Source organism: Trichosurus vulpecula, chromosome 5, assembly GCF_011100635.1.
Source record: "Trichosurus vulpecula isolate mTriVul1 chromosome 5, mTriVul1.pri, whole genome shotgun sequence".
Classification (NCBI taxonomy): domain Eukaryota; kingdom Metazoa; phylum Chordata; class Mammalia; order Diprotodontia; family Phalangeridae; genus Trichosurus; species Trichosurus vulpecula.
The window spans coordinates 279,063,462-279,076,293 of NC_050577.1; the positions used below are offsets into that span (position 1 = coordinate 279,063,462).

General features: G+C 44.3%; 1 protein-coding gene across 1 annotated transcript in view; it reads left to right on the forward strand.

Annotated features, from left to right (window-relative positions):
- The window catches only part of LOC118851336 (plasma membrane calcium-transporting ATPase 4-like), a 534,859-nt gene that overhangs the window by 504,110 nt on the left and 17,917 nt on the right, over window positions 1-12,832 (forward strand). The window contains exons 10-17 of the mRNA XM_036760788.1: window positions 822-977; window positions 4,566-4,780; window positions 5,150-5,392; window positions 6,006-6,247; window positions 9,015-9,243; window positions 10,163-10,342; window positions 10,649-10,736; window positions 11,187-11,293. Coding sequence (XP_036616683.1) covers window positions 822-977; window positions 4,566-4,780; window positions 5,150-5,392; window positions 6,006-6,247; window positions 9,015-9,243; window positions 10,163-10,342; window positions 10,649-10,736; window positions 11,187-11,293 — 1,460 coding nt within the window. The remainder of the gene's footprint in view (window positions 1-821; window positions 978-4,565; window positions 4,781-5,149; window positions 5,393-6,005; window positions 6,248-9,014; window positions 9,244-10,162; window positions 10,343-10,648; window positions 10,737-11,186; window positions 11,294-12,832) is intronic.

A 12,832-nucleotide genomic window follows, 5' to 3' on the forward strand; every position in this document is an offset into this window, starting at 1 on the left:
TTATCTTTATTTTTAGGCTTATTATAAACCTCTTTTCAAAAATGAATAAAACAAACTGGTCTGTGTGTATTTTCTCTCTCTCTTTTATCTCCCCTATGCTTTTCCAGTGGAACCCTCATACCAACTACCTTGTAAGGGACTTGGCTCCAGGGTTCCTTTTATGTTTCCCTTCCCTCATGGGGTGCTAACCAAGCATTCCCAGCCCCAACTTATATTGGAAGGGGCTGGAGGTGCCCAGCTTTATGATCCTACTTGTTTGTTTTTTTTAATGACATCACGTATGTGGGGAGGGAGGGAGGCATTTCAAAATGGAATCCAAATTCCAATGTTGCTGGCATGTTTGCCTACTGCCTACTATTTCAGTCATATTCTGTATTTCCAGAGTTCATCCATCCTGAACCCTGGCTTCTTAGAAGGATGGTTTGAAATTTTATATTGCATTAATGTGTGTAAACACACACACACACACACACATATATATGCATATATATATATTTAAAATGAGTAGAGTAATATGCTACAATAATTCCAATTCTGGATGCTGAGCTAGTGTGGGAGGCTTATGCCCTGCTCTGTGTCTTGCTCCAAAGGATCTGATCAAAAATCCTTATTGCCTGAACTGAAACACCCAGCCCTCAGGTGGGATAGGACAGGCTGGCCTCAGAGTATTGGTGAAGGTTGCAGAGTTGGTGCTGGGTGTCCAGCACCAACCTGTGCTTCAACAAAACAGGCAGAAGGGCACCTTGCTTTCTTGGCCCTAAGCTGCCTGGTCATCTGTGCTCCCGAGACTCTGGTTAACCTGCTATTTGTGTGTGCTCCAGCTAAGACCGAACATAGTGTGCCTCCAGAGATCCAGCCCCTGAAGAGCCAAGAAAGGCTAGAGGAAGAAGAGAAGAAGAAGGAGAAGAAGGTGCCCAAGGAAAAGTCCGTGCTACAGGGCAAGCTGACACGCTTGGCTGTTCAGATTGGGAAAGGTGGTAAGTAGGTTGAGCTGGCTGGGGGGCCAGCTGGGGCAGAAGGGAGAGAAAAGGAAAAACTGTAGAAAATCCTATGAGTCTTTCTTCTACCACTCTCCCTGCCCACATACCACAGACAGGCCAACTCAGAAACCTGGATGTCTGTTGTGAACAAGGTGATGAGATGGCTCTACTGCCAATGCCCTTTGGAATTGACATCACTTCCCCTGAGGTGCAATTGTCACCAATAAAGAAGGTTCTGGAGTGCATCTGAGCCCTCAGAGCCAAACCTGAGAACCAAAGAATGTGACCTCTGAAGAAAAGTTAAAGTTCACAGCTCACAGAACTTCAGCCCAAAGAAGGCTGATGGAACCCCTAGTAATGATCCAGCCTTGACTTCACGTTCTCATGTAATAGAGAAGTCACTATGTCCCAAAGCAGCCCATTCTGCATTGGTAGAGTTCTTTGTGTTAGGAAATATCTCCCGTGTTGTGAGCTGAAGTCAGGGATTTAGGCTAACATGACGTCTTTAAAATATTACTTCTGCCTTGTTATTACCATTGGATATAGCTTGTAAAATCCTTGAAGATAAGGTTCACTCTTCAGTTAGCAAATTCCAATCGCATAGGTGAAGAATTAGCAGATTGGACTCTTTCGGTTGGTACACGATCATGAATAGAGGGAGATAACAGTACTTGGAGAGAGATGTAAGAAGGATATTTTTACCAAATAAATTGTCTGCAATAGAATTTGAGCTAGTACCCAAGCAGAAAGTTTCTCCAGCTGGCTTTCCATTACCTTGGTTGACTTTCTACTGTGGCTTCCCTGTATATCAAAAGGAAAGACATTTCTCCTTCAAAGTCCTGGCCCTAGATTTTCCTCCCACTTCTGTCTCTGCCCGAAGGGAGTTTAGGTGGTGCAGTGGGCAGAGCCCTGGACTAGGCGTTAAGAACACTGGAGTTCTACTCCAGCCTTAGACACTTAGTAGCTGAGTGACCCTAGGCAAGTCACCTAACCTCTGTTAACTTCAGTTTCCTCAAGTGTCAAATGTGGATAATAATAGCACCTGCCTCCCAGGGTTGTTATAAGGATCAAATGAGATAGTATTTGTAATGCACTTAGCACAGTGCCTGGCACATAGGAGGCATTTAATAAATACTTCCTTCCCTCCTCTTCTTCTTTCTCTGGCCATAGGCCTGCCTTTTTTGGTGGGGGGGGGGGGTGAGGTCATTGGGGTTAAGTGACTTGCCCTGGGTCTCACAGCTAGTAAGTGTTGTGTTTGAAGCCGGATTTGAACTCAGGTCCCCCTGACTCCAGGGTTGGTGCTCTATCCACTGTGCCACTTAGCTGCCCCCATGTTCCTTTCTCTACCTCATCCAGTCCACTCAAAGAGTCAACAAAACTGAAGAGATAGAAGGAATCTATCTCTGTGCCTTGGCACTGGCTTGGAAAGCACTACCTTCTCCCCCCCTTCCACATGGCATCTTTCCTGTCCTCCCAGCTACGAATACCTCCATCTGAAAATTAACTTATTTTTATTATTACTGTTTTTGATAATAACAATAGCTAGCCTTTATATAACATTGTAAGGCTTACAAAGTGCTTTTCGAATACCTCATTCGATCCTCTCAGTGACTGGGAGAGGTAGGTGCTATTCTTGTCTCTACTTTTAGAGATGAGGGAACTGTGGAACTGAGAGATGTAGTCACTTGCCCAGGGTCACACAGGTAGGTTGGACTTGAACTCAGGTCTTCCTGACTCCAGTTGAACAAATGTTTATTGATCGATTGATCTTAAACATCTAATCCAGGCTGTACTTCAACACAATCCCATCTGTGACATTCTCAACAAGTGGTCATCCATTGAGGATGCCACTGTAATGGAGAACTCACCACCTCCCAAAGTGGCGTATTCCGCTTTTATGTAGCTCTAGTTGTTAAAAAGTTGTTCCTTTCTATTGAGCCAAAATCTGCTTCCCTGTAGCTTCTACCCATGGCTACCAGTTCCACCTTCTAGGGCCAGAGAGAACAATAATTTTTCCAAATATCTTTGGGCAACTGATATGTGCTTCTCCGCACCAGTCTTTTTTTTTCTACATGTTAGCCTTCTTCTTGCAGTTGATCATTACATGGCAGGTTTTAAATAACCTCACCAACTGAATCTGTCTTTCTTAAACTCAGATGTGAGACGTTTTTATGTTTATCCTGGTTACATTCGAACTTCTTAAATCTACACTGTTGTCACTCTAACCTTTATACCCTTTGGGGTCTTGATTATGACTAGGTCATCAACAGGGTAGCTATTTATCCCTCCCTGTTAATTTTTTTTTGTGGAGGTGGGGCGGGGGGGGGAACAACTGGGTGGTTCAGTGGATAGAAGTTCTCCGCATGAAGTCACGAAGATATCATCCTGAGCTCAAATCCAGCCTCCAACACTTGGTAGCTGTATGACCCTGGACAAGTCACTGACCCCTATTTGCCTCAGTTCCCTTATGTGTAAAATGAGCTGGAGAAGGAAATGGCAAACCACTCCAGTATCTTTGCCAAGAAAACCCCAAATGAGGTCAAGAAGAGTTGGCTATGACTGAATAACAACAATGCCCCTCACTTTTTCAATAGAATGAGAGAATCTGGGTCTCCCTTTTATTTTTGTATCCTCAATACCTAAAAGTGCAGAGCAGACATCTATTTAATCAATACTTGTTGAAAGAAAATTATTGGTTTGAATTGAACATGTCTGTATATAATTTGTTGTCAGTTTCCTATTTCAGCTTTTCCCAAAGGTCTTCTGTGTGCAGGGCTCTATACTAGGTGCTGGGGATACAGATTTCTTTGTTCCTTATGATTATGCATAAGTATAAAACATTAAATAGATACTTTCAGGGACTTTCACCAACCCACATCCCTTTACATCATCCTTGAGCTTTAGCGTTCACTCTTTGCCTTACTGATACCTTATACCCTTGCCATGGAATCACTCACTTAAAGGACAAATTAGCATGGAAAAAATAGCTACTGTCTTTTTCTAAGAAAGTTCCTGCTGACCTACTCAAGACCCCTGCTTAAAACTTCTTCTACCTCTTCCATTTCTGTTTCTTCCATCTTGGATTTTACTCTTCAATCCACAGTCCCTGTTGTGGGAGAGTTAGGGCTATGTAAACAGTAGTTAACTATTGTTCCGTTTGGAGGCACCGAGTGAGATTAGCTTTATCTAGGCAAGTTAGGTTTGTGATGAATACCCATAAACTTAAATCATAAACTAAGGGAAATAACTATGGGTGAGGAATTAGGCTCTTCTCCTTATTCAGCAGTCATTAATAAAAACACCAGCAGCATTCAGAGCACTGTACTAGTTCCTAGTCTTTGTATTCTAGGGACTTATCCTAATGGATAAGCCATGTGTAATGAACAGAAATAGGGAAAGCAGCAGTCATAGGAGAGTATGTCCAAGAGAAAGGCCAGGAAGAGATTGCTGCATTACAAAGTGAATGGAATGAGTTTTAGGGCAGTTTTCTAAAGAAAAATGTTTTGAATCTCCCAGTTCAGAGTCCCTCATTTCCCAGTAGGGTTCTCTGAGTCCATTCTAATGTTGTTCGTATTCCCTGGACAGGTCTTTTCATGTCTGTACTCACAGTTCTCGTCTTGATATTGTCCTTTGTGATCAACACATTTGTGGTGCAAGGTCAGAATTTGAACATGGAATGCATCCCCATCTACTTCCAGTACTTTGTCAAGTTCTTCATCATTGGGATCACGGTGCTTGTAGTGGCTGTACCAGAAGGGTTGCCTTTGGCTGTCACCATCTCATTGGCCTATTCTGTCAAGGTGAAGTACGGTCTTCATACTTCCTTCCTGTAGAACACTGAGGGGAAGGGAAGGTTCTAACAATACAAATCGGCTCTGGGGATGGGTCCTGTTCCCTCAGGACAGAGAACATGCCTACCTCCCTTTCCCTCAGAGCATTAGATGAAATACAGCAGAGGGACCCTTATCCTATTTGGCCATCAATTCAATGTCTCCAAAAGACTTTGGTTCTTAATAGGACCTACAAAATTTGTTTTGGATTTTTTTATTCAGAGAAAAAGGTTAGTAAATAGGAGAGAAGGGGATAGGGTTGAAGTGGAAGTCATCAGCCTCCCAATTTCTCTACTTAGAGAAGTTCTGCCAATTCTCACAATTCTCTTCTTCCGGCAGAAAATGATGAAGGATAATAACCTTGTGCGTCACCTGGATGCCTGTGAGACCATGGGGAATGCAACGGCCATCTGCTCAGACAAGACAGGCACGCTGACTTTGAACCGCATGACAGTGGTGCAGGTCTTCACAGAGGACACTCACTTCAAGAAGGTCCCCAGCCCGGATGACCTTGCTCCCAATACCCTGGACCTCATTGTCAATGGCATCTCCATCAACAGTGCCTACACATCCAAGCTCTTGGTATGCTCTCCCCTGACTCTAGGTCTTGAGTGTATAAGGAAGAGAATCTCTAAATCCCTAGGCAAACCAGGAAAAGGTTAAGTGACTTGCCTGGGGTCACAGTTCTAGTAAGTAGCAGGATCAGAATTCAAACACAGGTCCTCTGATTCCAAATCCTGCATTCTTTCCCTTGCATTATGATATATCAGTCCAGAACATAACATGTGAAGACTTATGGGATGAGATTAGGAAATATGGATGTATGAGGGGAGTCATGGGCCCTTTAGGTACCTATCAATTCCCAAGCAGAAGCAACCTTTTGGGGAAGAGATACTTGCACTCATAGCAGAGAAAGCCTCACTAGCAGACAACAGATACTCCCCTTTACCCAAAAAATAAAGGAGGGTGTGACCTTTTCCAGAGCAGGCTAGGCAATCTGTGTGGGGGCTCAGGCCACTTGTCTTCTTGTTTCCCATCCCTCACTACCCTCAAAACAGGTTCCATAGTTGGGAAGTGACCAGCCAGCTGGTCTGCTAGGAAAGTCATGATCATTCCAGGTACCTTTGGTTGCCTTTTTCCCCCTCCCCCTTAGTTTGGGGCTTCTCATTTAGCCTCCATGTTCTTTCTTTTTCAGCCTCCAGAGAAGGAGGGAGGGCTTCCTCGGCAGGTGGGCAACAAGACGGAGTGTGGCCTTCTGGGCTTTGTCAAAGACCTGAAACACGACTACCAGGCAATAAGGAATGAGGTGCCAGAGGAGACATTCTACAAAGTCTACACCTTCAATTCATCCCGCAAATCAATGAGCACAGTTATCCAGAACCCAGATGGAACTTTTCGAATGTACAGCAAGGGGGCCTCAGAGATCCTCCTGAAAAAGTGAGCCATCCCATAGTCTACTTAACAAGGCCCTCCCTCCAGCAAACCTTTCACAGAGCTTTATCCTAGCCTTTGGGCAGCTGGAGTATCTACACTGACTCTCTCCATGCCAAAGGGGTGTGTGGTCACTTCAAGGCACTGTTCCTCTCTAGGTTCATCTGTTCAATGGAGAGAGTCCTCCCTACTGTTCCCCTCTCCTCTCACAACCCAATCCTTTGCCACCATCAGGGCATAGAAAAAGGAAGTAAGATAAGATGCAAGAATTTGAAAGATAGGAAACTAAACAAGGAGTTCTTGACCCTTCTTGGTGTCACAGACCCCTTTGGCAGTCTGACGAAGCCTGTGAACCTCTTGGTATAATTGTGTTTTTAAATCATAAAATACAGAGGATTCCAAATTTGAAATATATATATATATATGCATACATATATCCATACATGCATACATATATACATGTATGTATGTATATGTATATATATATATGTATATATATATATATATATTTGTCATTTTTTACCCATCCAAGTTTATGGACCACCTGAAGTCTATCCATAGGTCCTACCTAGGTTAACAAGCCCTGAGTTAAGGGGAAGCCAAGGTTTTTAGCACTGTTATCCTAACCTCTCCCACACTGGGTACAGTCCCTTTATGAGAGGACACCTAAGCTGAACCCTGGTTAACAGTACAATGGATTGAAGGTAGGGATGTCTCCGTTGGTACGGTCATGAGCAGCAGCCCTTGCCTCTGCCCTCCTTTCCACTCATATATACTTCATTCCCTCCTCTTTAGATTTCCAGAACCTCTCTACAAGGAGTAGCACAATGGCTCTTCTGGGAGTCCTTTAGATTACTCTCTAGTAAGGAGGAATTCCCTTTCTTTTCACTGATAAGAAAAGCTTAATCACAAAAGGAAATCTCCTTGGCCCCACTCCCTCTTCTATATGAAACAGAGAATCTACCCTAATGAGCACTGTTATTGATAATACCACCTACTTGGGGGGATATCAGGAATGTTCTTTTCTATCCTAGCCTCTCTCAATTCTCCTGCCCCGGGTCAGAGCATGGACTAGAGAAGGATAGCAAAGAAAGCACCTCATAATAATGACTCTTTAAAACTGAGTAGAAAACAGGTTGTCAGTCTGCACTGGGGAGGGAATATCTAGATCAGAAGTGTCCAATGACAATGAAATCACAAGTTTGGATCCTCTTAATGTCTCCCCCCACCAAAAAAGAGAAAGACCACATTCACATTTATATATTGCTTAAAGACTCACAAAGGAGTTTCCATACAGTAGCACTGTTAGTTAAGTAGATAACATATTATTCTGTTTTACACATTAAGAAACTAAGGCTCAGAGGTTGTGGCTTGCCCAGGGTCACAAGCTTATCAATGTCAAAGCCTGGCCTCTAATTTAGATTTGAGTTCAAGACAAGTTTTCTTTCCAGCACATCAATATAGCTCTCTTTTTGATACTAAAAGAGAAGAAAAGGAGTACAGATCAGCTCAAACCTCCAAGAAGCATTTTCTGGAACTCATTGTGATTTCTTTTTTTTCCTCTTTGGTAACATGTTTCTCTTCCTAACTATCTGGCTCAGGCTATAAAATCGCTCTGAGCCACTCCAGTTAATACACTGTGGGGGGGTGGGAGGAGGAGAGAGCCTAGAGGCCTTCAAAATATTGAGGAAAGCCATCTTAGAAGGCTTACAGAACCCAGGATTGGGGGTCTGAAGACTAGAGTTAAGCTCCTAGGTGTTCAGAGACAAGCTCTGCAACCTAGTACCTGTGCAACATTGGGCAAGTCACTTGTCTCTCTAGGCCTCAGTCTCCTCACCTATAAAATGGGGTATTGCACTCAGTGGTCCCTTCCAGCCCTGATACATCATGATTCTGTGGATATTTGTTGCACACACTTCATAAAGCAGCCAACCCAAAAAGAAATCTTTGAAGACTGATTATGTAACTGCAACACCAGCAGCAAATTAGTTTATATAGGCCAACTCTAGGCTTCAAAACAACAAATGAATCCAAAGAAACTATCTTTGATAGACAGAGATAGACATGGAAGAACACACACATAAAGAAGGATATTCACCTCTGTGGCTATCTCACAACCATAGGTCCATGGTTTACTACCTGGACAGCTTCTATTCAATTAGAGGCTGTAGAGTAGGGGGGCTCTTGACCTGGGGTCCATAGAGCCCCCAAGGGGATCCACAGATAAATTCCAGGGGATCCTGAGATCCATGAACTTGGATGAGAAAACAATTCCATCTTTATTTTCATGATACTCTAATTAAAATTGATCCTTTTGTCAATGATTTAAAAATTCGATTCTGAGAAAGGGTCCATAGTCTTCCCCAGACTGCCAGAGGTGTCCAGGTGAGAAACTGACACAGAGAGTGACGCTTATTGATACAGATGGCTGTATTTGAATAGTGGTGATGTCAGCTACTCCCTCCTCCAGTGCAGATTGTGAACTGGCCATTGTGGGTCACCTCATAGCCAAACTGTTAATGGTAAGTAGCTCTTACTAAGCTGGCCAGCAGACAATGGGTACAGTCTCTTGTATGGACTCTTCTTGGTCTGTGCCCATTGTCTGCTGGCCAGCTTGGTAAAACTTAGAGCTCTCATCCTGGCGATGGCTTTGAGAATCTAGGATTACTTCTATATCCCAACAAGGAAACTGGAATAAGCCTTTTGTAGAGGACAAATAGCCGTAGAGCCAAACTTCATGAGATGCTACCACTTGACTCCACCTTTTTGCCAGGTGCCTCTGGATCCTTGACAGGAATGGGAACCCACAGATGTTCAGCCCTACAGAACGTGATAGTATGGCATGCAAAGTGATTGAGAAGATGGCCTGTGAGGGGCTTCGGACCATCTGTCTCGCTTACCGGGACTTTGAGGAGGAGCCTGTCTGGGAAAATGAGCATGAGATCCTCTCTAAGCTGACCTGCATCGCTGTAGTTGGCATTGAAGACCCCGTGCGCCCAGAGGTAAGACCTGTGCCCTCGCTGAGGGAGAAGGAGTCTTGCAAATAGCTATTGACCTTTTTAGGTAGCATGACCTAGTGACGAAGGTCCCAGGGTGTCACAGTGACATTGATTCTAGCTCTCTTTTTCGCCATGTGATCTTACACAAATTAACCATCTCATCCACCTCTTTCTTGGCCTCTTTTCCCCCATTCTTTAAGAAGAGGTAATCTTATATCCACTGTCATCACAAAAGGTACTAATGAATATTGAAGATGATATAGTTTGTGTTGGTGAGTAGTAATAAGGCTAGGTTTTATTGGTTTTGCTGTGTGAGTGATGGAAAATAGAGAGGCTAAGCTGAATCCTACTAGTGGGACTGGGTACCAGCTTTACTCCTGCCTTGTCCACCTTAATTCACCAGTCTCCCACTTAGGCAGCTAAATAGAATAGAAGAGTCAGGAAGATCTGGGTTCAGATTTGGCCTCTGACACCTTTTAGCTATGTGACCCTGGGCAAGTCACTTAAGACCTTTGTTTCCTTATCTGTGAAATGGGGAGGATAATACCACTCAATGTCCCAGGGTGGTTGTGAGGATCAAATGAAGTAATATATTCAGAGTGCTTTGAAAACCTTACAGCACTATATAAATGCTAGCCATTGTATCTGTTGTTGTTATTCCTTATCACAAGCGAGATTAAATACAGGTCTGTTCGATGACATTGGGTGTGCAGAGGAATTAAGCTTGTGCTGAATATGCTGGTGCTGCTAGAAGGGGTGGTAAAGAAATGACTTCCAAGGAAGAAGGGGGACAGTGGGTTAGGTCCAGGGCATCAGGGCCTCTTCTCCCCATGATGCCCCTGAACAGAAGTGACTTACTCCACTGGGTGTAACTACTACCTTCTCTTCATCTTCTCTCTCTGTCCCCCATATATTTCCATAGGTGCCTGAAGCCATCCACAAGTGCAAAGTGGCTGGCATCACTGTTCGAATGGTGACAGGAGACAACATCAACACAGCCCAAGCTATTGCCACCAAGTGTGGCATCCTGACTCCTGGTGAAGACTTCCTGTGCTTAGAGGGCAAAGAGTTCAACAAACGTATCCGAAATGAGAAGGGTGAGGTGGGTGCTGGGGCCCCAGAGATTCTGGGACTTGAGGCAAGGTGCCAGAATAAAGACGAAAATGGATGAGCATCTATATAACTGATCCCCAGATTGGAGAGGACAATCTGTTTGATTCTACTGTTGCTGTTGAAAGCCAGAGTACCCCGGATTTTGCAAAGGACTATGGGTTCCCAGGATACACTAGAAGTGTTGGGTTCTAGCCAGGGATAAACTGAGTGTTCTGCAGTTAAGGGATTTGGGCGGGGCGTGTCTCCTTCATCCTTGACTGTCCCATGGGGTTTAGGGTTCTCTCATTGTTGACAGGTGGTGCAGGAGGAGCTAGACAAGATATGGCCCAAGCTTCGAGTGTTGGCCCGATCGTCCCCTACTGACAAGCACACACTGGTGAAAGGTGAGACCTGCTGGTACAGGCTTATGTAAATCCAAGAGCACGGTGGGTATGAGCTGCAGCAGGAAGTCAGACCTCTGTCCCAGGCACCATTTGGTGGCAAATTCCTCTGCTGAGGGGAGAATCAACAAGAAAAAGACATACTCTCTGCCTTTGGAAAGCTCTTGGTCTACTGGGGCATATGTGGCAAATGCACAGGCTTCAAACAAGGGAAGATTAATAGAGAATGTCATGCTCCAGGGCCCTATTGATTTTTCAGGCCTTAAGGCTACCACAGCAATGCTGGTCAGGGTATGGCCCCAGAAAAGTCCAAGGCACGTAGGGAAGAAAAGGCAAAGAAAGGGATGAGAAGACTAAAAAAGGAGGGCTGGGGTGAGACACCAAAAAAAGACTTGGTGGATGGGGACAGGCAGATGACTTATGACTCTTGCACTTAGCACATGTGTGTTACAGGCATCATTGACAGCACTGTGGGGGAACATCGGCAGGTGGTGGCTGTTACTGGGGATGGTACCAACGATGGGCCAGCCTTGAAGAAAGCAGACGTCGGCTTTGCCATGGTAACCAGTTCTCTCTTTGGCTCAAACTGCATTCCCTAAACTAGAAGGCATCACAGGTTTCTGGTGTCCTTGCCACTTCATTGCTCCTCATCCCCCCCCCCCCACTCTTTCTGACTCTTCCCTGGCTCTCCCTCTACCATATGATGTGGAGTAGAGAAAACTGGAGTGCAGTTCAGAAAGGTCAGCTCCCAATGAAGCAAAAACAATCATTTCAACTTGTAATTCACCTGGAAGCAAGCCCTGCTGTGCATGCATGATGACACTGTATACGAGTTCATTCACCCCACAAGCATTTATGAAACATTGAATGTCCAGCTTGGGCTAACCATCATGGTAAATACCAAGTATAAGAGAGTCTCTGTTCTTAGGAGCTTACATTCTAGTTGGGAAAATAAAGGCACGTTGGTTAGAAGAATGCTAGTAGTACAGAGGATGACTGGAGGCAAAAACTGGGTTCTACTGTAGGTCAAGTAAGTGAAAAAGTGACTCACTGGATCAGGGCTTTCAGAATCAGTGGAGATGTAGTGGGAGGGCAGAGGAATAAATGATGAGATAAAAAGCATGGGCAGGCAAGCATATTTGGGAGACTAGTCTGCTTGAGTAGAAAAGGTAACAAAAAATGAGAGGTTAGGTTACCAACTGGGGTCAGTGTATAGAGGATCTTGAATGTAAGGCTTAGGCCTTTGTTCTTCAAGTTTCATGAGACATTTACTTTCCACATATCACTTCTCTGTTCATAACTCTCCATTGGCTCTCTCTTACTTGTGGAATAATCTGGCAGTGATGTCAAACTCAAATAGAAGTAGGGGGTGGGGTAGGAGACCATACATAAGGATCTCTGTGGGTCATTTATTAACTTAGAAAACCGAATATGAAATTACCTATATTCTATTGTATTTTTACTTATTTTGTTACATTTTTCCTAATTATATTTTGATAGTTCCTATGGGCTGTGTGTTTGACACCTCTGGTGTGCAGGATGGATTGGAGGGAAAAGACTGTAAGCAGTCTTGTGATGGGTTAAGTGATGAGAATCTGGACTAGAACGGTGTTGGTGGGGAAGGGGAATAAAGGGTAAGTGGCCATGCATGACACATATAACCAGGGACTTCCTTTACTCTTTCATATTCCTGAATGTAGCCCTCAAGCAAAAAGCACTGGGAAGACCAATAAACTGAAGATCCAGTCTGATTAGCAAGCAAAAAAGGCGGGGGGGGGGGGGGGGGGGTGGGAGGGTGGGGGGGAAGGGAGGTGGCCTGAGTTTATTCCTAAATTGATTGAGAGCTTTCTGCATTGACCATTCCCTCTCTTTTCCTCATTTTGAGTCACTGCCCAAATAGAATCAGTTGCCAAGGCCTACCAGGTCTACCTCCACACCATCTGGCCACACTCTTAGCATCCCTAGTCCAGACTCTCATTACTCCTACCTGGATTACTGATTGCCATCTGCCTGGTCTTCCCGGCTTTCCTATCTCTAATCTACCTTCACATAACTACTGAAATATCCTTCTAGAGTCATGAGTCTGAGAGGCCTGTCAC